The 25,794-nt window shown below is 40.6% G+C and overlaps 5 protein-coding genes across 9 annotated transcripts; 1 reads left to right on the forward strand and 4 right to left on the reverse strand.

The window, feature by feature from the left end:
- Positions 1–3: 3 nt before the first annotated feature.
- On the reverse strand, positions 4–3,601 carry RB195_005679 (uncharacterized protein; the record flags this gene model as incomplete). Of its 2 annotated transcripts, XM_064178326.1 has the most annotated exons (4): positions 4–61; positions 121–152; positions 2,277–2,325; positions 3,492–3,601. In XM_064178326.1, 4 exons carry the CDS (start codon positions 3,599–3,601, stop codon positions 4–6), a joined length of 249 nt encoding a protein of 82 aa, XP_064035384.1. The 2 variants fall into 2 exon arrangements, with proteins under 2 accessions (XP_064035384.1, XP_064035385.1); XM_064178325.1 differs by lacking the exons at positions 2,277–2,325; positions 3,492–3,601 and adding an exon at positions 2,892–3,029.
- A 182-nt stretch (positions 3,602–3,783) lies between these two features.
- On the forward strand, positions 3,784–5,752 carry RB195_005680 (uncharacterized protein; the record flags this gene model as incomplete). 2 transcript variants are annotated; one of them, XM_064178328.1, is made up of 5 exons in its annotated part: positions 3,784–3,813; positions 3,969–4,001; positions 4,056–4,402; positions 5,569–5,610; positions 5,665–5,752. In XM_064178328.1, the coding sequence occupies 5 exons, from the start codon at positions 3,784–3,786 to the stop codon at positions 5,750–5,752; spliced, it is 540 nt and encodes a 179-aa protein (XP_064035386.1). The 2 variants fall into 2 exon arrangements, with proteins under 2 accessions (XP_064035386.1, XP_064035387.1); XM_064178327.1 differs by lacking the exons at positions 3,784–3,813; positions 3,969–4,001 and having other exon boundaries at positions 4,059–4,402.
- Positions 5,753–7,962: 2,210 nt separating this feature from the next.
- RB195_005681 (uncharacterized protein) lies at positions 7,963–8,421 on the reverse strand (the record flags this gene model as incomplete). Its single annotated transcript, XM_064178329.1, has 2 exons — positions 7,963–8,272; positions 8,327–8,421. 2 exons carry the CDS (start codon positions 8,419–8,421, stop codon positions 7,963–7,965), a joined length of 405 nt encoding a protein of 134 aa, XP_064035388.1.
- Positions 8,422–11,199: 2,778 nt separating this feature from the next.
- RB195_005682 (uncharacterized protein) lies at positions 11,200–11,565 on the reverse strand (the record flags this gene model as incomplete). The annotated part of the gene is made up of 1 exon (XM_064178330.1): positions 11,200–11,565. The coding sequence occupies one exon, from the start codon at positions 11,563–11,565 to the stop codon at positions 11,200–11,202; it is 366 nt and encodes a 121-aa protein (XP_064035389.1).
- A 2,028-nt stretch (positions 11,566–13,593) lies between these two features.
- Positions 13,594–25,581, reverse strand: RB195_005683 (uncharacterized protein; the record flags this gene model as incomplete). Of its 3 annotated transcripts, XM_064178333.1 has the most annotated exons (15): positions 13,594–13,951; positions 14,017–14,043; positions 15,520–15,566; positions 15,623–15,751; positions 15,851–15,980; positions 16,185–16,367; positions 16,423–16,547; positions 16,609–16,703; positions 16,801–16,880; positions 16,950–17,041; positions 17,514–17,679; positions 17,906–18,008; positions 21,557–21,617; positions 22,510–22,670; positions 25,554–25,581. In XM_064178333.1, the coding sequence occupies 15 exons, from the start codon at positions 25,579–25,581 to the stop codon at positions 13,594–13,596; spliced, it is 1,785 nt and encodes a 594-aa protein (XP_064035390.1). The 3 variants fall into 3 exon arrangements, with proteins under 3 accessions (XP_064035390.1, XP_064035391.1, XP_064035392.1); XM_064178332.1 differs by lacking the exons at positions 13,594–13,951; positions 14,017–14,043 and having other exon boundaries at positions 15,429–15,566; XM_064178331.1 differs by lacking the exons at positions 15,520–15,566; positions 15,623–15,751; positions 15,851–15,980; ... (8 more) ...; positions 22,510–22,670; positions 25,554–25,581 and having other exon boundaries at positions 14,013–14,026.
- Positions 25,582–25,794: the final 213 nt, after the last annotated feature.

Here is a 25,794-nt window from a genome sequence, read left to right on the forward strand (position 1 = left end):
GATTTAACTTCTCTGGTTCTCTGGATTAATTCGCCCTGATTCGCTCAGGACTCCGATGTATCTGAAATTCTCAGTTACATGGGTTAGGGTAGTGTTTCTATCGTTTCTAGTAATACCAACTTGCGGGTGTCTTTGTTGGATTTTGGGTAGGGCTAATCACTGCTCATTCTATAGTTGGATCGAACAAGGTGTATTCGGACGAAAACACATTCGAATAATATTTTCTCGGAATTCGGATCACTTGACAAGAACCGCTTTACAATTTATTCGAAGTTTCGATTAATCCATAGGCGCAGTTTCAGAATGAATTCGAATATTCGATTAGTAACCCAAAAAATCGAGCAATGTATTTGAAAGATGTATTTGAAAGTGACTTTTGTAGTGAAGTGTTCCGTGCGTGTGCTCGCTGAATGCTCGTGAAACGGCACGTATATTTTCAGATTTCTCTTTCGGAAAGTTGTACAGCATGGAATAAATGCTTCAAATTTTCCTGCCTACTCGTTTAAGCTTTCCAGGAACATCATTTGTTAGTTTAAAGCGAAAACAGGGTCGAAAGAGAGTTCTGTCTCGATCTCGCAGATGATCTCGACTAGTGGTACCGTATAATCTTGCACACCATTTTATGATGCCAAACGAACCACAAAGTTTACCTGTCCTGTTTTCATACGTTTCTTTTGTTTGTTGTTTCTCTCCTAGAAACTTCAATTGATCTTGCTATTTCTCTAAATAAAAATGTTCAAGTTCGTAAAACCCCAAAATCTTTCCCAGCCCACATCTTCGAGGCTCGAACAGAAGTTTATTCAAAAAATTCGGCTCTTCAAAAAGTTGGAAATCGAATAATTTCGAGAAATCGGGAACAGAGAAGCGCGACCGTTAAAATCGAAAATTCGACCGTTTTTTTGAGGAAAACCTTAGGATTTTCCATCTATGTTGCTCACATTCTTGTACTCTGATGGAAAACACGTAGATCGGCGTTTGATGTTTTGATCTCGAGTAGATCGATTTATCATTATGAGCCTGTATATGATGAGCTTTTTTCTTTTTTATCCTTATTTTTCCCTTCATCAAGTCATTTGTACTACATCGCTTTTTTAATGTATGATGTGATAGAATAAAGTTTATGTCAAGCACATTATTTCAATTACCAGTCTGAACGTCCGGCTAAAGCCGGACTTCAGACTTTCTGTGGCGTTCGCTTCGCTCCCCTTCACTGACAAACTCAAATCAATATTAGTGCCCTTTTTCTATGAAATTAGACTTGTGTATCTCTAACAATCTTTCTTCATTTTTTTAAATTATAAATAAGGGGAAAAGATTTCATAGTTTTCTTTCAGTCTTACATTTGGAGAATATTCAAACTTCAGCTTCAAACACTCCGTCGATACCAATATAATGTAGACACAATTTGATAGTTATACTCGAAATTTGGGTTTCCCTCCTGTTTCCCTCCAAGGGCTATCAAAGAGTGATGTTTTGGCATAAAATGACGTGAAAGACATCATCCTACTGATAAAGATAACGTTCCACGTCAGATTATATAAGCATCTTCCTACTATTTGAGCAGCCGTTTGCATGCGTGTTTCCACTTTCTGAGAACGGCAAGCCACAAACTTGAGGCGAAAGAAGAAGAAAATGGCACGCGAAGGAGTCATAAAGATGAAGAGCAACGCGCCCAGTGGCCACGGCTATGAAACGGCTGCATCTATCTTTTGCGACATGCACAGGAAGTTATTGCGCACCATTTTGACGCCACGGGGCCAGTTGCACCCCACATTATAGCTATCTGGCGCCGGTGGACCGGTCGCACCCCCCTCCCTTTTTTTTCCGAATTTCGTGACTCACACACACGTGACAGAATAAGCCCGTTATTATATATCATGATCATGATCATGATATTTCTGCATTTCTGGAAAGACGAGCGAAATGAGAAAATTGAACAAGAGAACGCAGTGAGGTGTTCAGAGTTCCGATAGATATTATTATTTCTGTCCTTTATTTTATTTTACATAGAATTTGTAAACTATTATTCCTATAGTTCATACGATGAACAATCGTCGGAGAAGTTCTTCCTAATTTTGCATCGCTTCGCCTGAAAGTGAGCGGAATTAGCTCCATATGCACAATACGCCTGGGAACCTCTTATTTTGCAACTATTATTGCTATTACTTCTACTATTACTCTTCACATATACTTCTTCCTTGAACAAAAATCTGTAACCTTACTCACAATACATATTTTCATCCAGAACTACTTTCGCCTTCGTGATCGCGTATAACCATAAGAATTAAGTTTGGTAAGCACAACTTCGGCGAACGCTGAGAAAAGCTGAACAGAAATCAGTCAGTCAAAAGCGTCACTATTCCTGCACAGAACACAGAACTCCAGTATTTGTGTTCAGAGTATGTGAGAACCTTTCACATACCTCGCGCTGTCCCGAAATCTGATCAATAGCTGGAACTTCATAAGGCTTACATAAAAGAGATCTCACTTAGGTGTTAATACACTATGGCACAAATTCTGCATTCTTATAACTGACTTCTACGCATTTGTTGTGTATTCCGAAAAGTATAAAAAAGCAAATTACATCAAATCGTTACCACAGTTCATTCCAGAACATCCAGAAACACGTACAGCTACACCCATTTCAGTCTAGTAAGAATTCTATGATCAATAGGAGTTTCCGAACTCTACTATGTTTCCGGCACCGGAATTCGTGTAACATTTGAAATTGAAATCGAACTTTATGAAAGAAAAAAAGGATGAGATTTTCACTACAACTTCTGATCGCAAACGCGTATCGTCTGACTGCCACCGGTTCGCGATGGTTCTTTTTCTGCTGAACGGAATCAGGCACTGGACTCTACGCTCTGAGCAGGTGCGAGCTACGTAACCTGCACAGTTACATGGCGGAAGTCTTCCAGATATTGCAAATTGTGCTGTTGTTCAGCACACTCAAGTAGGTCAAACACCTGGAGCGAGATGGGGTCTTCGATAACAATTCTCGTTTCGCTGAACTGCCGGAGATTCATGTCGTCCTGAGATACTCGGATCACTCAGTAGGCATTAGTTAACTCGATAGGCACTAAAATTCGGTATTTACACTCTTCGCGGCAAACCATCGACTGCTCCAAGCAGTGCAAAGGCACTCGGAGGGGTAGGGGAGACACTCAACACCTCAACAGGAGAGAACTCTGACTGAGCCGTATTCGAGCTGCACTTAGAACGCAAAAGTCGTCTCTAGAGCACAGAATCCATTCCTAACTGTCAAATGGCCTTTCCGTTTGAAGGGGCTGAAAGCGAATAGCTAAATCAATCAGGACCCTAGGACCTAAGCAGTCAGTCTTATGAGATCCATGACATGGAGACATTTAAGGAAAAAAAGAAGATAGAGCTTGAACTGCTAATGCTTTAACTTTACCAAACTTCCGAACAGGCTTATTGGAACGGAATAACTGAGTAATATTTTTAGTTTTTTCAACCAAGAAATGTACCTAAAATGGCCTGAGAGATGAATTCTTCTTGTAATCCGCATTTGGCGGTCAAGAACGATTTCTAGCAAGCCGAATACAGTACCATTCGAGCTGTGCTGTGTCTCCCCCATCTACCTCTGCACCCTACAAACGTCGACACATTGATCTCGTGGGCGAGGGTGACATTCTGATTTCGCATGTTGTGTCCTCCTCGCGGTTCTTGATGAGGAAACTCAATTCACATAGAAATGTACATAAAAATAAAATAAAATAATAAAAATAAAAACGTCATTGTCGGAGGCAGCGGCCCTCAATGGCAACTTTGCTGAGGGAGATGAAAAAGGTCTCAAGCTAAGAATTAACACCGACATTCGAGAGAACAACCAACATCACCACATGATTAGAAGTAAATTTACAGCCTGCCGTTTTTTCTGCCACTATCCTCATTCACATTTTTATTTTCTTCTTACTACTGAATAGAGTAGGTCCCACTCTAAGGCTTGCTTTGCTGTGCGTAGGTGGACGGCAAAGGTGCGTGGTTGTAGATCTTCCTAGATCCTGGACCTTGTTACGGTATGCTTATAGATCATGCTCGACCAATTACAACGATCTCTTGATGAGTGCAATACACAAAGAGATGCAGATGAAGAACCGAAAAAAAGGAAAGCTAAGTGTGCAAACGAAGATGTAGTGGCAAAACCGTATGTACCAGAAAAACCCAAAAAAAAGGGGATGGAAGTACACCAAGGTATATTAGTTCTTGAACACCCAAAGAAGGTGGAAAACGAAAATGAGCCGGAGAACGTGGAGCAGTTACAAACTCCTGAGAGGAATAATCAGGAACATAAAAAGAAGAAGAAAAAGAACGAAGAAAAGGCGAGAACCCCCCAGATTCCTCCAGGACATTCCAACTATGGGAAGGAACAAGATGGGTGAGTTCAAGAGGAAAGTCACTAAGTAAGAATTAGGCTCCAAACACTCAGAAAAAGCGATGAACAAGGAAAGAGAAGCAAATATCTCTAGGAATGGAATGAGCGATGCATTGCGAACGGTGGAGTGAAGTACTACGTCATGTACTTATCAACAGAGTATTTTCGAAGTGACCCGTGTTTTTCTGCGAATCTCGGTTTTGAGGGAATGGAGGGCCTGTAAAGGCTGCATAGTTACCGAAGAGCTAAATTTTCCCTTGTGTCATTGTAATGCAAAAAAAAGAAACAATATGGATAACTCATCTGGCCGAACTCCTCGTTTTCCCTGGGATTTTCGCACCACGTCAATTTCTTGATACACCGACTTGATCGAAATCTGACCTGTGGGTGTTCCCGTATGTCAATTTATTGAGAATTTGATATAAGCCTTGCGAAATGGGGACTTCGCATATTTGTGGTCACATATTTGCAAGGTTGTGGTCTGAATGTCCGGACTTCAGACTTTATGTGGTGTTCGCTTCGCTCCTCTTCACCGACAAATAAAAACTAAGAATAGTGGCATTTTCTCTGATTTTATATTAGTGTTTTCTACCGCTTTCTTCCTTTTTTTCTATTATAGATGAAAGGCGAAAGATTTCATAGTTTTCTCTCTAAACGCGTCAGTTCTACACCTGGAAAATATTCAAACTTCAGCTCCAAACACAATTTCGATGCCAATATAATGTAGACACAATTTGAAAGTATTACTCGAAGCATGGGTGTTCCTGCTGACTTCCCCCCACAGTTATTACGTAATGATTTAACATAAAATGGCGTGAACAACGGCATCGGCAGTATTATTCATCGAAGGAATGAATTTTGAGAATATCCAAGAAATACCTTTACTTCGAAAATCCATCTGAGTATAAAAAAAATTTAAATTCAGCTCAGAAAAAGTTGACTTCTTTCAAAGTGTGGGCGCTTCACCTAAGCCTCCTTAACCAGCAGTAGGATCAAAGCCAAACTTTCCAAATCAACAACTTAGAAAAACCAGTCAATTCTTTCCGGAATATTCCCTTTGCTAGGTAAACGAGTGTACCTTGTAAACACTATAAACTTCATTTACAAAATCTGCATTTGATGAAGATTTCAATCTAGTGTGAATACGGATGAAGTTTCTTTTTTTTCAGGAAAGGTAAAAGTCCAAGCAAACCTGCATGCGAAAAACTAAAGTGAGGTTGAATTTCCGTTCCGGAGTCATAAAAATCAAATATGATGTGATTCAGACCCGACAAGAAAAAAGGAGCACAAAAAACACCACAAAAGGAGGTTCCTAAGCCAGGATCCAAGACACCGCAAAAACGCAAACATTAGTAGTTTAAAGGCATCACCCCACGGTGGTGCGGATTTCAGGTGGATTATGCCTGTACGGGGTTGTAGATTATTATGGGGAGGAGGGTGATTCCGTCCATTTCTTCCTAATTCCCGTAAGCAACGGCCCGGAAGATGCGGCTTCGAGTGTTCCGGGGCGCTATTTTCTACGAGTTCGACTGAAGCGCGCCAGCCTTGTGCACTCGCCGCATCTTCTGGGCCGTTTTTACGGGAATTAGGAAGAAATAAATGGAATCACCCTCCTCTCCATAATCTACGACCCCGTATATGCATAAGTCCGCACCACCCCAGATTAGTGGGGTGATCCCTTTAGGGTCAAAACCATACTTATGTAATGTGAATCATCTTCCTATTATCCGACTTTTATCTGGAGCCACATTAAAGTTTTCCTAACGTTGTACAACTCAGCACCATTACTAAAGAGGTGAAAAATGCGGGGAAAACCTATGGGATGTTCCTGCGCTTGCTCACGAAGAGACCGCTCACAGCCCATTCCTGTCTTAAACCGCGATATTTTATTTTCTCTACTCTGCTTACGGTTCAACAACGCCTTCAGGTTCCCTTGAAAAAAAATTTCTGCGCATGCTTTTATGAAAAATTCTGGCATAATTTATAGGATAAAGTGTCTTGCATATCAGTTCGTCTGGATAGCGCCAATACTTTCGATTTGTTATGACCGGGTGCTCGTTTTCAGTGAGTTGCGGGGCCAGCTGATGTACCAAAGCGATGGTTTCGTCCTCTCAGATGTTCTGGTACCAATTTATCGTTTCTGGAAGGGAAGGGGGAACCGAAGGCCTGGTTGGCTTATTCCGCTCCCAAACTATCGGTGGTGCCGTCACAGCAATTCTCTCACCAACAACACCCTACTGATCCCCTCTCTGTTGAATGGTTGAATAACGAAATCGCAGTAACTGAGGTACTCAAGAATAATAAAAAAAGAGCGGACCCATTGCAGGTTCAATTCAAGTAAGTCATCCCTTCGAAAAGCTGTTTTGACCATAGTTCCTAGTTTAAGAACGCTAATTGCCTTCTTATTTCTCCTTATTGACCCTCTTCACCATTCAAATCCCTTAAAAACGCAGTGTCTTTTTCTGAGAAGGGTTAAGCTTTCTCCTTTTCCTTTTTTGCTTTTGCGAGCGCCAGTGTGCTCATTTTACGCGTTAAAAGTTTCCATTACTTTAAAAAGCGGTTTCCGCTTCGAGAAGAGACGCTTCAGGCCGATTCCAGCATCAGATCCAGCATCAGATGCATTTCATGCAGCTATAGCGCTAGTAGGGCGGGTGTGGTGTAAGGGCGGGTGTGGTGTAGCGGTTAGAGGCTCCGCTTACTGCACAATCGATCGGAGGTTCGAATCCGCCCTAGTGCTCACAAAGCCTTTCATCCCTCCGGGGTCGATAAATTGGTATCAGACTTGTCTGGGAGGATAAAAACACTGACTTGATCCATCGGCTAGCCACCGCAAGTCATTGTATGGGCCAGTTACACGTTCGTAAGCCCCAAACGATTCTGAATTGAAGTGAACGTGGGGGCGCATCCCAAGCGGATGGATTAACGCCAGAAACTTAATCCTGAACTTTATCCATGTCTAATGTGGGCGTTCTCAGTGTTATAGTACGAAAACTGGCATCTACACAATCTTAGAGAGCTTTGCAAGTAAATGAGCACATGAGAAAGAAAAGGAAGAAAGGAAGAAGGAAAATAGGAGTCTGCAGGAATGCAAACAAAAGAGAAAAGAGTAGGATCCATTCGTAACACGCATCATCTGCACTGACCTCTGTTGACTTTCAATTGCGAACCTGTTCCATTATGTCTAAATCTCTGATATAATAATGATTTGTGTTTTTTAAATTAAAAGTTCAATTTTTTTTCAAAGTTTTCAGTGTCTGCATTTTCCACAGGTTCTTTGGTGCAGGAAGTGTGGCGCGCAGGTGTTGAGTTCAGTTAGTTGAAAACCTTCCAACATACGCTGCTAACAGAAGGCAAAAGGATTCATATTTATCAGCACTTTCTAAAGTTACATCATACTGAACAATGATCTGTGACGTCACTTAAAGGTTTTTTTTTGTGAGTGATGGAAGTGTATCAAAGATGTGAAATTAAAATCGAAGGTTGCCAAAATTTTTGAAAAAAAAAACGAAGAATGGATTTGAATTTTTTTTTCATTTTCTTGTCACGCTGCTGGCGTTGAATCTTCAGTTGTAGTAGTAATACGGTGGAGGAGGAGGGGGTGGCGGTGGTGGTGGTGGGGGTGGTGGTGGTGGGGGAGGTGGGAAAGGTGGACATCCAGGTGGAGGTGGTGGTGGAGGTGGCGGACAACCAGGTGGAGGAAAGGGTGGTGGTGGTGGACAATAATATGGACGGGGATATGGTGGTGGTGGACATCCAGGCGGTGGAGGTGGCGGCGGTGGAGGACATCCAGGCGGTGGAGGTGGTGGAGGTGGCGGACAACCAGGTGGAAGAGGTGGTGGGCCGTACTGAGGTGTTCTTTTCTCGCGACGAATTCTGAACAATTTGCATTTTGTGGAAGAAATGTTCAAAGAGTTTTCATGTACTTACACATGATTATCCTTTCTTGGTTCATTCACTGTGGCGCATTGCAGCCTCAGAGTAAGAGCACAAAGAGATAGAAAAGCAACAAAGACCAATCTCATTTCGGTTTAGCCACAATAATTCGACCCTTTTATAGGAACGCGCCCCTAAGAAGCACGATAAGCCACTAATGTTGTAGATAGGTTGACCTTTCCAAAAAACTCGGAAGAACAATTAAATTGAAGAGTTTCCCGGACGGATGATCAGATTATAGGAGAAGACAGGTTCTGACTGAGATATGTGCAGACCTGGTAGATGAGTATCGTTCCAGCTACGATCGACAAGAGATAAGGGGAATTGAAGAGAGGGGCGCAGATAAGCCGAATCTTTTGCACATCGCTTAATTTGCTGTTTACAGTGGAGGGCATACACTAAGTGGAAGTTCTTTTTAACGCAAAAAAAATAACGGAGAACAGGACTTTCGAAAACGTTCACAGGTTATAGATTTCCTGCAAAAAATTGTTTGTTTTCTACTTTTTGACAGCGAATTCTAAAAACCTGTCTTCGTTTTTTTCAACACTTCATAATTCGTAAACTTTAGAAAAGGTTGTTTATAAAGAAAGTGGCTTTTACATTGAAGAAATGAAATGAGATTTTTATCTTCTTCCTATCACTGCAAGTATGGATGGGTAATTAGTCTCTAGAAGGTTCTCATTAATGTTGCTATAATTCTAATGAACTCTGCCTGCAGAACTCGATGAATACCATGAATATTCAAGAGTTATTTCCAACATCATGAATTTATGCCTTTTATCTAGCGTGCCAAAACGTTTTGAATCGACCATTGAAGTCACGCTGTAAGGAAAAAAGTAAAACAACACCCTCGAATCTGTAGATCTAGTTCAACCGTTGCAAGACAGCCGCTCTTATATAATAATAATAATAATAATAATAATAATAATAATAATAATAATAATAATAATAATAATAATAATAATAATAATAATAATAATAATAATAATAATAATAATAATAATAATAATAATAATAATAATAATAATAATAATAATATTATTATTATTATTATTATTATTATTATTATTATTATTATTAATACTTTTAATAATAATAATAATAATATTATTATTATTATTATTATTATTATTAATAATAATAATAATAGTAATAGTAATAATAATATTACTATTATTACTATTACTATTATTATTATTATTAATAATAATAATAATAATAATAATAATATTATTATTATTATTATTATTATTATTATTATTATTATTATTATTATTAATAATAATAATAATAATAATAATAATAATAATAATAATAATAATATTATTATTATTATTATTATTATTATTATTATTATTACTATTATTATTATTATAATCTTATATATAATAAAAATAGTCAAGACAAGGATAGTATAAGTCGAAGAACAGTCTCAACCCCCGACGAAGCCAATTTTTTGCGCTAATCCAAAATGCCCCAAGGCCGCTGCGTTTCACGATTCCAGTTTCGTGCGATAAGATTATGATCTTAACTTCAAAGTCATCTCCATTTTGGCAGCGCATCTTGTGGACTCCTGATGCGGTAGATCCACGTGATTTCCCCTCACCAAACAAGTGCTCCTTGAATACACAACTTTTTGTTTCTTCGGTAAACGACATCTCAACCCATACTATCACTCGGTGTGTCTTTCGGACAAATTTTTCGGTTCATACCGCTTAGGTTTTTTGATCGAGATTTTTTCTTCACTTATGATGTACTTTGTGTATTTAAATAGGTATGGAGAAATGCGTTGATTTATTTGGAACGTTTAAGAATTGGATAACTAAGTGTGCATCAAATAACGCCTATCCATCTACAAACAAAGGCAGCTAGTTGAGCGTCAATGCTTACGGTACCGAGTTGGTGACCAATGACGCTCAACTAGCTGCCTTTGTACGTTGCAGTCAGTTGGTCCGTTGCTTCCCACCGCTATCTGTTGAAAGCAGCCCCGTTTCAGCCACAGAAGCAACACATTCTGTAACGGACAACCATCTCATGAAGGTACAGCCAACCAAATTTCCTCTCTGTGTATGTTGAGAATCGAGCCACTGTACGTACTTAGTTCTTTCACAGTTCTGTTCGGCTATTTAGTTACCTTACGAAGATTAACATTTTCCGTCTGTTCTGCACTTACCCCTCAATGATAGTATGGCCCTGCAGATATCAAAGCATGAGATTTTTGTTCCGCTGAGCTTAATGACAGTGTGTAAAGATTGTTTTGAGGAAGTGTGTCTTTAATCTTCCAATTTGTTTGTGCGATCAAACGAGATTTCTCGTTGTTGGTTTAAGAAAGGAAAGCAGAATGGTCGATTCAACTACTTTGTTTTTCACTTATGTACAGCAGCATAATACGCTCTCGTATTTGAGATCCAGTTGCGACATCGCTTGAAACAGAATTGGATTTGGGAGCTAAATAATGTAATGATACATAGTATTAGGCTAGACTGAAAGCCTTGTCACCATTTGTCACTTTTTTCTGTTTTATTTTTTTTTATTCAGCTTGCAATAAACATTAATCAATAATATAACCATGATTATTAACTACAACAGTATCCCACCTATGGGCAGGTCAGCGATCCTTTCTCCCAGAACTGGGGATACTGGGAGTCGAGGAAGTTGCTGACAGCCCGTTCGACTTCTTCAAACTTGGTGAAGATTTTCTTAGCTAGGGAAGCTTTAAGGAACCGGAATAAGTGGTAGTCTGAGAGGGCAAAGTCGGGAGAATAGGGTGGTTAAGGCACCGTGTCCCAGCCTAACTCCTGCAGTTTTTCATGAGTCTCCTTAGCTACATGGGTCCTAGCGTTATCGCGGAGGAGGTGCACCGAAGCTCATCTCGGCCGTTTTTCTCGAACGGTCAGTGGAGCAAAGAAAGAGAGAGTGACAAATGGATACACGGTAAAGCCGGTGCCATCCGTCAAGGAGTGAGGGGTCCATCGAGCCAGCACTTTTCTGTAGCCGAGGGCCTGGAGGCGATAGACGACTGTTGAATGGCTACCCGAGTCTCGTCGCGAGGCTGCGGGTGTTGATCTCCGGATCCTCCTTAACAGCATCGAGAATGGCGGAGTCTTCGACAGTGTAGGGCGTCCCGACCGGGGCTTGTCTATGAAGTCGGTGTCTCCGCTTGCGAAGCGAGCAAACCAGCAGTTGACAGTCCTGGTGGTAGAGGTGCTTTCGCCCAATCTATATATACTCATTGTGGAGAAACTTCGAGAATATTCTACAACTACAATCTGGTGCAACATGGGTTCCGCCCAAAAATGGAAAGTTCTGGAAATTTCGAACAATGGGTAGCAAGACTTTGGACTTTCTGTCCAGCCTGGTACATATATATGGTCATTTACAAGTAATGATAAGTAAATGAAATAATGCGACTTAATAGGAACTTTCTTGCCTGAAACATCTTCATAATATGAAGAAACAATCGGCACAAATATGAACAGTTACAATTTCATTCCACGTGCTGTACGATTCCACCCACTTGGGAGCGGATAGGTTAAACTATGTTTTGTAAGGGCCTTCGGCACATTTCTTATGTTGATTTCGTGAGTCGTGGCAGGATCGTATCACTGTATCATCGTATCCTTATCAACTTGGAGCTAGGTGAGAGCAATAACCACTTCTTTCTAAGGTTTGCGTGAGGATAACAGAAAATTATGAGAGGCTAAAGGATTACTTGTCTTCGAGCCATCTGTTAACCTTACTTTCTCCTGGTGTCAGTGTATCAGAGATAATAGATTTGCCACTACCTATTTTATGGAACTACTAGGAACAACTTTTTGCAAACTGGTACGGAATATAACTATAGAAAAAAGTTGTAGAAAACATCTCGAAGTGGAATTCAGCGGCACTTTCCACGGAATTCAGATCAGATCTCACGATTTCGCGATTCATCTTTCGTTTTATCTTACGATTTGTTGCGGCAGAATGCTTAAACCCACCAAGGTGTAGATAAACTTGTCTTTGACACCTAGAACCTTGGGCTCATGACGATGATTTTTGCAACATTCTATGAAAGAATCCGGCGCGAATGTTTCCCAACCAGATTCACCCTTCGTTGGACTCGTCAATGATTACCATGCTAACTTTGACGACGCTCCATTTCTAAAATGGCAAAGTTATTACATATCTCTACGCTTATGAGAAATTTTTTAACATTTGAGATTTCAAATTTACGCTCTGATCAACGACTTGCTCTTGAAGAATCCGAAAAAATAGAAAAAATTTGTTCTCGTACTCTTTTAAAGTCCCCCCTTTAAAGGAACATTTGCGGCGAATTTCTTTGTTCGTCCGTTTAATATTAAATGAAATAGAGATTAACCGTTTGTCTTTGATCTCATTTCTTTGGGTTTTGCGGAAAAATGGGCTTTAATCAATTAGCGAAACTGATGCGGTTGCAGGTGAATATGACTGAAGACAGCATTCATTTCCATATTGTTTTCTGTCTAGAAAAACTCAAATTTATTGTTGGGTTACTCTAACACCGTTGCCACTAATTCCAATACATTATGCATTGAAAAGAGTGCTGCAATGAATTTTGAAAAAGGATAGAAGGCCAATAAATCAAAAACTAGGCGAAATAACATATTCATTTGATTCTTTGATCAGAGTGAGATGCATAAAGAGAAAAGATGGTTGTTTCGCAGTTATCACTATATTTAGTGCATCGGATGAAAGTGGAAAGTGGATACCAAGTACAATGTTTTTGCAAGAAAAAATACCAGAGATGGGACCATTATAAAAATCTAATGGAATTATCGCTTGATGTTGGGAGAAGTTCCGTAGGAAAGAAAAAAGCTACAGATGATTGGAATAGAACTGATTATGACGGCGGTGTGTGTATTATGGTTGCGCATCCTTCTTTGAAGTGTTTCGTGTATCCTTGCTTTATCCTCAAGAAAGGATGAAAGAAAATATTTATTTCGTAGAATACATTTTTCTTTAGTTGACGTTGCGTCGCTGAAATTCATAGGCACAAACAATACTAAGTTAAACCTTTTTACTAATTACTTACTTCTGTTATGTAACATTTGCTTCGGAGATTTAAAAAAAAACCACAAACTAAAAATAAAATGACAGAGATTGACTTCCAAAAAGCAACGTTTGAAAAGAAATGTTGACAAGTGGATATGAACTCCATAAACTCTTTTATTTTGATGAAATTTTCCATTATTCTTATTATGCCTGTGAGAAAGAATCATCATGCTCACATGTCGAGATCACAGTTAATTTCTTCGGGGAGGTGGCGGAGAAGGAGGGAATGGAGGAGGTTGGCAACCAGGAGGCGGTTTTGGTGGTTCACAACCAGGTGGAAATAGAGTAGGAGGTGGTGGTGGTCGACAATCAGGAGGAGGTGGTGGAGGGGGTTTACAACCAGGGGGAAGACGCGGAGGTTGTTGTCCTGGCATTGGAGGAAAGAACGGTGGACAACCAGGTGAAGGACGTGGAGGTGGTGGACATCCAGCAGGAGGTGGTGGTGGTGGTGTTGGCCAACCCGGAGGAGGAGGAGGCGACGGCGGGCAAAAATTAAAGGAAGGTTGTGTTTTTCTTTGAGGATATGGTGCTCGTCTTACTCGAAGAGTCCTGAATCATCAGCAAACGAATAGATACACGTAAAAAAAAAAAGAATTTACGCTAAATATACTTACGCGATGACATAAATTTCGTCTTCTTTGCTGCGTCACATTGTACTTTTTGAGACTTGAAAACAACAGAAAACCAGGAGAAATGGATTCATTTTTGTCTACGACTCCCTGTCAGACCTTTTATATGTGTGTTATGGAGTGCGACTACAGAAAAAACTACTGAGATGGTGAAATTTTCCAAACTCGTTTGCACTGCTCCAGTGAAACTGGTTCTGAGCAGACGGAAAAGTGGTCTTTGTATGTATTTCAGTGAAAGTACAAAACGCAGAAATATACTTCCGGATTTGTTCAAAAAAGTTGCTTTCTACATTTTCTTTTTTGTCCCAATCAATTCTCATCAGTTTTACTTTTGAAATGTTGTCGTTCGCTCCTTTTGCTCCTTTCTGCGCGCGTCACGGGTACCAGGATCACCCTACCGCCGGGACCAGTTACTACACTGAAAACTAGTAGGGCGAGAGCAAAGAGTGCATTTGTTGTTGGTGTTAGATGTACCAATTTCAAGATATTGGAGAGCTGAGAGAGAAAAGAACGCGGTTTTTTCTGTGACCTAACAATCCATCGGTTTGAAGTAAACACGTGTTTTCTTGCACCACTGCAAGTCAATTTTCGCACTGTCCTCGAACTCGAACCGATAAAAATATTTCTTCGAAAATATTTGTTCTCGTACTTTTTCGGAGTTTCCTATATAAACGAACATTTTCGGCAAACTTCTTTGTTCTCCTGAGTAATATTAAATGGGATAAAGTATCACGTATCATTCATTTTTGATCAGTTTTCTTCGATTGAAAGAATTGGTGAAATGGTTTCTCTAAACCACTAAGAAACTAAGAAACTAAGACTTAAACTAAGAAAACTCTAGGTAAGATTTCCAATTCTGACAGCTTTTCACGATTGTATTTTATAGCAAACGCGGCCACAGAATGTTCTTCAGATTTCTTCTACGAATTGAGCATCTAGTCGTCATTAAATCTTTATTGTAACCTCGGACATAAAATGTTTTACATAATTACAAGCAATATAAACCCGTATAAATCATTGATTAAAACAAATAACAGGAGAGAAAAAAAAACTAGAGGGGAAGTTATGAGGCAAATAAGTGTTGTTCAAACTTTTAGTGTAGTAAATCTCATGGGAAAAATCTGCAATAGCGACTAAAATAGCGTCTTTTGACATCATTGCAATTTTCAGGAATTTATGGGAAGAAACCCCTATTGTTTCATCCTATGAATCTCAATTTTTCAGCCACTAGAACTTTGTAGACAGAAGAAGTATGTAAGTTAGATGGCAGTGCGTTCTTTGAAATAAGTATACTAATTTGGTGGTAGATCGTTCGTCACGGCTCGTGGGCGACTGCTCATGGCGACAGGCCACTGATTCGTAGCAATAATCCACGAGCGTACACGGACGCAGAAATGTCATCGCTTCCACATCTGCAGCTCGGGCAACGTGAAAATGGACGCGGTAGGCGGCAGAAGGTGGATATTTCGAGGTAGGCCCACAAAGTACGGATGCAGCATAGCGCAACTGGCCGAAATGCGATCTTCGGGTTTCAACTAAAATTAAACCAGTTGACTGCTGACCAGTGTCTTGTGATATAAATCGATCGCACCTGTAAAAACATTTCCAGCAGATCATTGCCAGATTTCTGTAGCTTCGTAAGCAGTATGTTCACTTGCTTGAACGGCACCTCTTTATACGATGGGAACGTGTTGGGCAAATAGTGAGGTAAATTTTTCACCTAAAGATGAGATCCTCATGAAGTATTTGGGCCGCTCTAATCTTTCAGTAGTTTCAGTTGTTCGAGTTTTCGAGGTGATCGTGGAGAGAAAAGTCTTGCCTGAGGCCATTTCTCCTCATTTGGGACACCGCGTATTGCAAAAATCTTATCCAACTGATCCATAACGTCCTTCGTGCCAGGAAATATCGCTTGGCCCGTACAGATTTCCGCAAAAATGCACCCGACGCCCCTGCAATGACAGTATCCATAAGGACCGATGGTAAATAAGTGGACCAACGAAGAATATGAAAATGAGAAAGATAAATAAATAAGAGTATCTGATATAAGTTGCTTACATGCTATATCGCGCTACTGACGAACAATTCTCGCATAATCACAAGAACACAGAGAAGGGAAAAAAAAACAAGACAACAAAGTACTGAATACAACCTACCACATGTCTAATGACGTTGAATACTCGGTGCTACCGAGCAGTACATCAGGCGGCCTATACCATAGGGTAACCACTTCGTGGGAATAAGTCCGACTCGGAACCGATTTCGCACGCGCGAGACCAAAATCGGCCAGTTTCAGCACTCCGTTGTCATCAAGAAGTAAATTTTGAGGTTTTAAATCCCTGGAATTCAAAGAGTAGGCTATGGGTCCGCAGAAGGCAGGCAAACTTCTGATACCTATGAAGAATCTTCTTCTTATGACAGAAGTCCAGTCCTCTTAACAGTTGGAATAATAACAATTTAATTTGTAAAGAATCCACACCCGTAGGATGACGCTCGAGGTATTTGCTGAGATCCATTTTCTAAAAGCTGCGGAGTAGGAGGAGAATGAGGTTTCTGTCATTGGGCTGGGCCGACTCCTACCATGTATTCAAAGACGAATGTCAGCTGATTATGCTGATGAAAGATGTCATGAAGGCAAACAATGTTGGCGTGGCGAAGTGTGCGCAGGAGGGACGCTGAACGTCGTCGATTACAAAACAAATCGACCCAGACAAGCACATTTCTTTTCATTCGTTTCATCACTCTCCCAGAATAGTCGATAAAAGTATGCACCTTCGCGAATGGCTGTGAACGGAAGACCTTCTTGGAATTGCAATTTGATTTCCTTCAGCGCCACTATGGAACCGTCAATTCTGAAAGGAAATTAGATGAGTGGGCAGACTAGTAGAGTGGATCCTTCAGCCTCTCCAGCAATAACTTACTTTGATTTGCACTTGAATACAGTAGCATAGCTGCCCTCTCCTAGTTTTTCGAGCCGCTCGTACGTCTCATTGACGTCCTGTTCGGGAAAGTCCTGGAAACGGTATCGAGTTGTGCGTTGTTGTCACAATCGAGTTCCATTGAAGGTCTCAGAACAACCGCAGTGCTTGGTATTTTCGTGCTCGCTTCCTACCTTCTCATTCTTTCTCGCTCATACAAAATAGTTGTCGGAGTTTCCTTCATGCAACGATCACTAATACAGCTGCATGCTGTTTTGCCTGGACGTCCACAATTTCTATTCCCAAAATGCAAATGCATCGTGTTTGTAACGTCAGCGGCTATCTATCGCTTGAGAGAGGTGCTACACACTAGTAGTACGAAAAAGAAAAACACGAGTGCAATTCACTGCTTGTTCTCGCTCAGAAAAAACGATCTTCTTCCGAGTGTGCACAATCTGCAGCACACGCATCTAACGTGGGTTATCGAATGTAAGTTTTAAGCGCATCTGTGGTCTTCTCCTTTCACGACCGGATCATCCTCTCGGATAAATTCGGAAAAGATGTCACCTGTTTCTCAGGCAGCTTGATCGTATTGGGATCATAATGCGCACTTCGCGGTCTTCGTCTCCTAAGATGCGAAAAATCAGCCACTGTACTCGAATTCGGGCACGATGGAATGGGTCGTGAAACCACGACTGGGTCATTGTTGTTGTTCGAACGGGATCGAGATGGCCTAAATTGTGATTTTGAGGAAGAGATTACGAAGGAAAAGGTGGAAACCAAAAATTTCGGCTAGTCTCCGCGTTCTTCTTTCTCTCTCTTTCTTTCTTACCTCCTTTCTCCTTCCTTCTCTTTCTCCTACTTCCCCTAACTCTTACTGTCTCTCTCCCTCCTTCCCTCTCTGTTCATCAGCCTCATTTTATGCTCATTAGTTTAAAACACAGCATGAGTCGGCTAACCTCAAGAAGCTGAGAATCGTTTTGGTGGCATGGTTGCCATTCGCCTGACTGTGCCACGATTGTGTCAGTGGATCTGAGGCCTTGATGCCATTTGACATTGTAGCTAAAATCGCCCCAGAATCAACAGCTGATTTGAGCAGGAAAAGTGATATAGATGCACGTTTTGAGAAGAGCTTGAATGTACCAGAAATTTACTCCAAATTGACTCAGGTTTGAATTCTCACGCATCAGCGAAGTGAAGAAATACTCGATATTTTTTAAATTTCCCCTCTACATTTGAAACTTTTCAAAAACTGCAGTTAACTAGCAGAAATTTAACGAAACGCCTATCTAGAGGTTGCTTCTACATCCGAAAGCATGAAATAATTGAATGGAATAAAATGAAGAAGAATGCAAACGTCGCCTGGACCCAATCAAAGTCTTCATTTCTCTTCCCAATTATTTTCATTATCCTAAGGAGCGTAATTGTTGTTCTGTTAAAGTGAAATCGCACCATAACTTTGCTTTTATTTTGCTAGTGCTTAAAATGTTGACGACGAGTAAAAAAGGAATCAACAGATGAAATTTAACGTTGACATTGAAGTGAAGAGATATTTAAGCAGGGCAACGATCAGACATGAAGACAGACACATGCACTCACAATAACAGACAAAAAGATGCGCGTATAGAAGGGATTCGTAGAGCTTCTGAAAAACATCAAACCAGACCATCGAGGCAAAAGAATAGGCATCGCTGCGACAACAAAGCAACTTTTTCGAGGCAATGGATCTTAAATGAGGTGGACAATTTAATTACGCTCACGTAACCTTCGGCTAGGATCACTCTGCTGTGCGGAAGCAGTGGCTTTGTACATATAACATCCGTCATATTCGTCAGCTGCTCGCAGTATTTACTGACCTCGTCGAACATCAAATGATGCTATCATCGCCCCTTTTCTTTCGCAAATAGAAGTGGTCCAGAAAAAAAGAGAACAGAATCCGAAAAGCAAGGAATAAGAGGAGGGAGCACCGGCGGTCGGGAGACTGACATCCGTTGGCCCGCCCGCTACTGGAGTTTTGCTTCCGGTAAAAGAAAAAAGAAGAAGGAAAAGGAAATGCTCATGAATATGTGTCAATCGTACAGTGGTAAGGATTGTTCGATCGACGCACAATTAATGCGTTATGTTCCCACAAGAACGTCAAGCGTATACATACACGTACGGAGGACAGAAATAGAAGGTGCGACGATCTCCTGAAGAATGAGGTCTCAAATTAGGGTGTGACGATAGAATTGCAGCAAACGGTCGGAGCGAATCTGCACGCAGGTGCAGCATTTCCAGATCTTAGATCTTCATCCATCACGACAAAAAGGTTCACAGCAGATGTTATGAGTAAAAATTCGTGATTGTCAGAAGAGTGGACCAAATAGGGGGCTGGATCCGTTGTGAAAACTTTCGATGTGTACGAATACATTTCGAATTGGTTGTGTTTCTTTTTTTTTATCGAGATTTCATGACATGATACGAAACGAAGTAATTCACTGACACACTCAATTACTGCAAAAGAATCAGGAATGATCGCGACAATTGGACCACAAAGAAAAGGAAAAAGTGAAGTTTTGTTCGTATAAAATGAGCAGAGCATCAGCGACAGAGTAAACAGAACTTGAAGAACACCGATAACAATCTGGCCCACCAATACTCCATGTTTTCGATGCTCTGGATGAAAATTGACGATAACAAGGGTCTACTTTTTAGCATGGAGAAGAGGAAAATATCCCCAGCAAGAAGGCCGCACTTTTTCCGATGCCCATTGGCAAAGCGACGTCGCATAGAAGAGAAATGGTGACGAAATGAGTGTTTGGCGCAATTAAGCGCATAAAGAGCGCTTCGATGATAATTAACTGCGCGCGACGCGGCAATGACCCTGTTTGATCTATTGGGTGACCGGAAGAGGGGGAGAGTGTGTCTGAGTGGTAGCGTATCGAGAGGAGGATGAAGTTGGTTAGGATTGCTAGGATAGGATTTGGTCGAAAAATGTTACTTTTCCATTTTCCGGTGGACAAACGAGAGAATTCCTGCTATCATGTTAGGAACATATTTTAATGCGTATTCAGACGGGTGCTCATCGCATTTTATTTGTTAAAAACACCACCCCACCAATCGGGGGTGGTGAGGGTTTCAGCTGGGTTATTACTACACGGGATCTTAGATTATGGGGAGAAAGGCGATTCTGTCCATTTCTTCCTAATTGCCGAAAAAAACGGTCCGGAAGGTGCGGCTTCGTGCGTTCCGGGGCGCTATTTTCTACAACGAGTTTGATTGGAGCGCGTTAGCCCTGTGCACGCGCCGCATATTCCGGGCTTTTTTTGCGGCAATTACGAAGGAATGGGCGGAATCACCCTTCTCGCCGTAATCTACGACCCCGTATAGGCATTACACGCCTGAAACCCGCACCACCCCAGGTTCGTGGGGTGATGCCTTTGAGGAAACCATAAGGTTTTCACGATTGACATATGTAATTATCTCCAGGTATTTTGCTTCAGATGTTTCGTTGCAAAAAAAAAACGCATAGAAACGCAGGCTCTCTGGAATTATCCTTTTGTTCTCTTTCTGCTGGAAACTGTGAATCTTCAGTTTATCTGAGAACTCTGTCAACATTACTTTGTATGATAATTCAGGAATTAGGACATTCGTTCGTTGTACTATTCAAATGTCAGTGATTGAGTTTTCAAGTATTCGTGTATTTTGCTAACAGATGAAACGATCCTTCAAGTGTGGAAAATATCCGTAATTTCAGTAAATTAGTTGAACAAAGCGTTGAAATCGAATATTTATCTGGAAATTTTTTGGCATATACTAAATTAGACGGCCAATGGTATCTCAATCATGTGCCTTGCACTGTTCACATTTCACTGTTTTCCTCGTTTTTTAACGTTTCCCCCCAAATGTTGAGAAAACTCCATGCAGACTACAAATGAAGAGTCACCGACGCCTGCAGTTATCATTTGGTTCTGGAACACCAGCAGCGTTCATCGACTAATTGATTACTAATTTATTCGGATTTCCTAAAATTATTTGGTATCGGATTCTTACTTTTTTAGTACATAGTAGATGACATTGCTACACACAATTTAATTAAGCAAAGAATTCCTACGGTTAGACATCAAAACGAATCGATGGATAACATCTGTAGTAATCTGGAGCACTTTTTCCGGCGGAATTTCCTAAGAAAACTTGCCAAAATTGCACAGTTTCATTATGCAACGGATTTCATTTATTAAATTAATTATAAAGAATTATGGTGTTCAAAGAATTTTTTTCTAATATAAAGTGGTAATTGGTAGCACTGATCGTCATGTGAGACACGAAAAAAACGAACAATGCACATGAACAATATATTTCTTACTAGGAAATAATATATGTATAAAGGCGACAAATCAAGTTAAAAGCTGGAAAATTTCAATTGTTTCATCTTGTTTCAGTTAACACCCGAGCAAAATGGAATAAAATTGAATTTTCGGGTCACGAAGTTTTGCCAGAAAGATTCTGACCCATTAAATTAGGAAAAAAGAAATTGTTTTGTGTCGCAAACATTTTGAAGAGCGGTTCCGGGACAATCACAAACCACAAGAAATTGAGCAGAATTCTTAAATATTTCTTAATCAACGAACCGGTGGGCTTCATGGCCTTCTTCTCCTTCGTCCTGCTTTTCCGCAAAGTGAAAATTGAGCTCTGCAAATAAGAAAACTACAGTCTATCACATATGCGTTCACTTCTCCTTCTACAGAAAAAAAAATAATTTTTTTTTTAACTGAATGATCACAAGTTAAAATGGCCTCGGAGTACTTGAAATAATACTAGTCAGTTATACCAAAATCTGTGAGAAAAGGTCGTTAGAAGACGTAAGAAGGCCGGTTACTTTATAACGGCGATTAGAAGGATTGGCGCAAGAAAAAGCCTTTTTTTCCTATCTGCTTCAATGACATGACGAAAACGTTGATGTGGCTTGGAATTGAGATTCCAGGACATCTTCAATTTCAGGCTATTTTAGCTTGAGCTTCCACGATAATTCTTGTGACAATTCAGAAAAAAAGACCACACTAACGAAGAAAGTAGGATTTCTTGCTGATAGGAACCGCTAATTGTGAGAATAATTTCATGTGTTCGAATACGTTCTCCTCATCTATAGAGAGGAAGAAGACGGGCTACACTTGGAGAAAACAAAATAAAATCTCCGGAAGTTCAGATTTGAAATTAGAATATTACGTTAACGTGGCGCTAATAGTGGGAACGAAGGAGCTCCTCAGTGGATATGAAACGAGTGGAGAGAATACGGTAGCTACAGAAAAATTGGAGGGAGAAGTTTGGAAATTCATTAGATGGCGTGCTGGGGACCCAGCGCTGTTTTGCAGCGGCTTCAAAACCACGCAAAGTCAATTTGGCACGCGATGAATTGTCCATAATGTACTAGTCTTCAAGTGAGCCATCGCGCGGCGCTTCATTCCGGTCGCTCCTTATCCACCCTCGGAACTTCCGGAATCGAGGACGGATCGCGGGACTCATCAGTATTCTCTACGTTTACTTGCATAGTTGTAGAGCGAAAGTGATCTGGAACAGCTCTTACCTTCCTAGGAGAATCCTGGACTGCGACGTTGATGCTGACCTTATGGAGGTTTTCGGAACTTTTCGACCCGCGAACAACGGTGAATTGTGGATTGTGGAGCATGGATAACGAGCACGATGCTCGCATCTGTCGGTCTTCTTCCTCCAAGCCCAGCCATAGACCTAAAGAGCGGAGAAGTCTGGATTTTTGAATTTCGAAGGAGCAACTTAGAGAGGCAGAGGGCCAGGGAAAAACGTCAAACTTCAAGGAACATATTTTCCATTAAAAGCGTCTGGGGTAAGATTCCGACCTAGAGTTTTCGGGAAATCTCCCCTAGAATAAGTGCATATTTTGTAATTGATTGATTTATGGTCAGATATACAATAAAATTGGAAAAGGAATAAATATTTTTGGATCTTCTTTCTTCAGATTAGCAGTCAGAAATCACAGCCACAAACCAGAAGTGCCAGTGATCAATAATTAGTGCGTTGGGATTCTATGCAAACGGGATCTTGACAACACCGGAGAATCTTTTCACGCAATGGTATGCTACCGGCGTTAAGGAATAAGTGAGTAGTGTAGTAAGACCGTTCAAGTAAATCTCCCACTTAGAATTTCTAAGTTTAATTCTATTTAATTTATTTTTCAATGTTCAATTCGTTTTGAAGGGCGTTCGCCGAACTTGTCGCGCATTGTTTTCTCACAATTTTTCGTCGCATTCCTGCAGGAATGGAGCGTCAGAGAAGGTGAATCAGAAAAACCGCTACGCGACTGCACCGCTGCCAGAAATCGCTTCGAGACAGCCGTTTTCTTCTTCCCTCACTTTCTCAACCACTTACACCAATAGCATTTTCTGTTGGAAATTTCAATATTTTGTAGGATTTCGAGGATTGTGGTGTTTCTTCATTCATTTCTTGTAGAAGCTGGGTGTGGGAGAGAATTGTCATTCCAGACCATGTGTTTTCAGGAGCTGCTTCCGAGAACGAAAAGCAATGGGAAAAAAGGCGAAATTGTGGTTTGGATACAAAAAAGACCTTATTCTGTTGGGTTCACCTACATGCACTACGAGGGTCCTCCATCGAATGAGAGAAAAAGGACAGAAACTCGATTTTGTGACTCGAGGTCATTGCATCATCCGCAGAGGGTTATGTTGAGCAGGGCGTGGATACCAGGAGAAAAATTCCAGCAATTCTATCGAACAGAAGGGAAATTCTCTGGTGACAATTAAAAGCGCCGTAATTAACAGAAGAACGTGCACTTAGCGACGGAAAACTTGCTGAAAAAGGCATTCCAACTGTAAAAGTGCAGACAAAGTGACGTGGTTTCCAAGCAGATTCGTGACTAGTTTCTTTTCTTCTCTAGAACATATTTCTCTAAGAGGAATGAAGAAACATTTTCAGTTGAATTAATAATGCTACTAATAACAGCAGGTTAATTTCGTCACAAATGGTGTTAAGAAAAGAAATTCGTTTAAGCCGGCCAAAAGCCGGCTCACAATGCCAAAAACATGTCACCGCTAGTTCCGCACCCCTACAGATTACTCGGAAAAGTTAGGATAGGGTGGTTATACTCACAACGTTCCCAGCAGAAAGCTGTATCGGTGAGGCTCATAGCTTACTTTGGAACGAATCTGCGGTTATACCGACAAGTTAAATTTCTGCGCCCATAGGTAAATATGCTATGATTTTCTCTTTTTTATTTCCTTTAAAATCAGATTATTAGAAAAGAAAAGAAAAAAAAACCATAATAAACCTTGGTGTGAAAAGAGAAAGACATTAAGATGGGAAGAATATAGTAACATTGGCACAACGCTTTCTAGCACTGGGTGTCCACTTGACTTTTTGTTTAAAAGTGTTCCAGGAACAATTTAACGGCGATCAATTGCATGTACGCTGTCCCACCCGCTCGATTTCCATGTAAAGGCGTATGCGGATTGAAGAAACCTTTTCACGGGCAGCAATCAGGAAACCAATCCATTTATGGTCTCATAAACATTTTCTTATGACTGGGTCTATTGCGGAAAAACATCTCTCGTCAATGAGAACACGAAATCCTGAAGTGAATGCATCATTCGCGCTACAAGAGATATTCTAGGTCAGCTACGTTCAGAAGACGTTCCAAAACTATACCCCTGCTTAGTAGGTCGAAAAAAGCCGGAGCAAATGCGTGCAGTAGTTGAATAATAGTTGAATGCTCGCAAAAATAATTAAATATCAATTTATTCGTTACTTTTTCTAGTTGCGAACATGTGGAACTACGACACGTAGGACTGGATTTAGTATGTAATTCAGCACCGACTGTACTTTCACTTTTCTTCACTAATTCACTCAACATTTATTTAATGAAATTGAGAAAAGTTGCAAAGGAATTAATGTAGTTTTATACGGAAAACTGGAATGGAAATATTGTAGCCCTGTCGGATACCTGTAATGAACGCATGTAATCATGGCGTAACGCAAAAAGTATCCCCCAGCAACGCAACCAGCCGGTCACGAGTTCGGCCTGCGGTGCAGTTCCGAAGTATTTCTAACCAAGAAAGTCTGTCGAATAGTTAGTTGTCCATCATCTACACTCGTTTTCTGCCATCAAAAACTCTACGTACGGATCATGGAATAGGCGACTGAAGAGCAAGTTTCAGGAAGTCACATGATAAATTTCCGCTTTCATGCTGCTGCTGCTTTTATGCTTTTATCTTGATGCGCTGCGTTTTATTGGGGATATGATTTTGAGTGCATGAAAACTTCTAGAGAAATTTCTTCTGCTTCCTAAAAGAAAGAGAATTTTTTTTTGATTTTCAATAAATGATGGCAGCAGAAAGAGAAAAGAGAAAAGGATACTTCCGAAGGAGAGTACTTTCGAGTACTTCCAAGCCTTACTGTCATTCATTCATGTGAGTACGGTTATCTGGTGACATTCGTGTGATCAGCATTTTTTGTTTCTCAAAACGTTGGAATTCATTATTTCCAGTCTATTCTCGCTACAATCTTCAAAGGTTCATAAGAACTTAACATGTGCTAAGAAAAAAATGCGTTCGATTGACTGGCAGATTTCCACGCCTGACTCACCTATATGTGAAGTGATTTTGCTCCACATGTTGAGCGGTCGTGGTGGCTGAAATGCGAATGGTTAAGCCAGGTGATTGTAATTTAAAGCGAAGTCATCACTGCATGTACAATGCACGAAATGTCGGACACAATGAATAAGAGAATCGGAATGGGTGGAGTCAGTGAGAATTGATGAGGTACACCGGGACACGCCCACTGCCAGGTGGAAAAAACTGATAGGAAATGACAGTTTTTATAAACG

This window comes from Necator americanus, chromosome I, assembly GCF_031761385.1.
Source record: "Necator americanus strain Aroian chromosome I, whole genome shotgun sequence".
Lineage (NCBI taxonomy): Eukaryota > Metazoa > Nematoda > Chromadorea > Rhabditida > Ancylostomatidae > Necator > Necator americanus.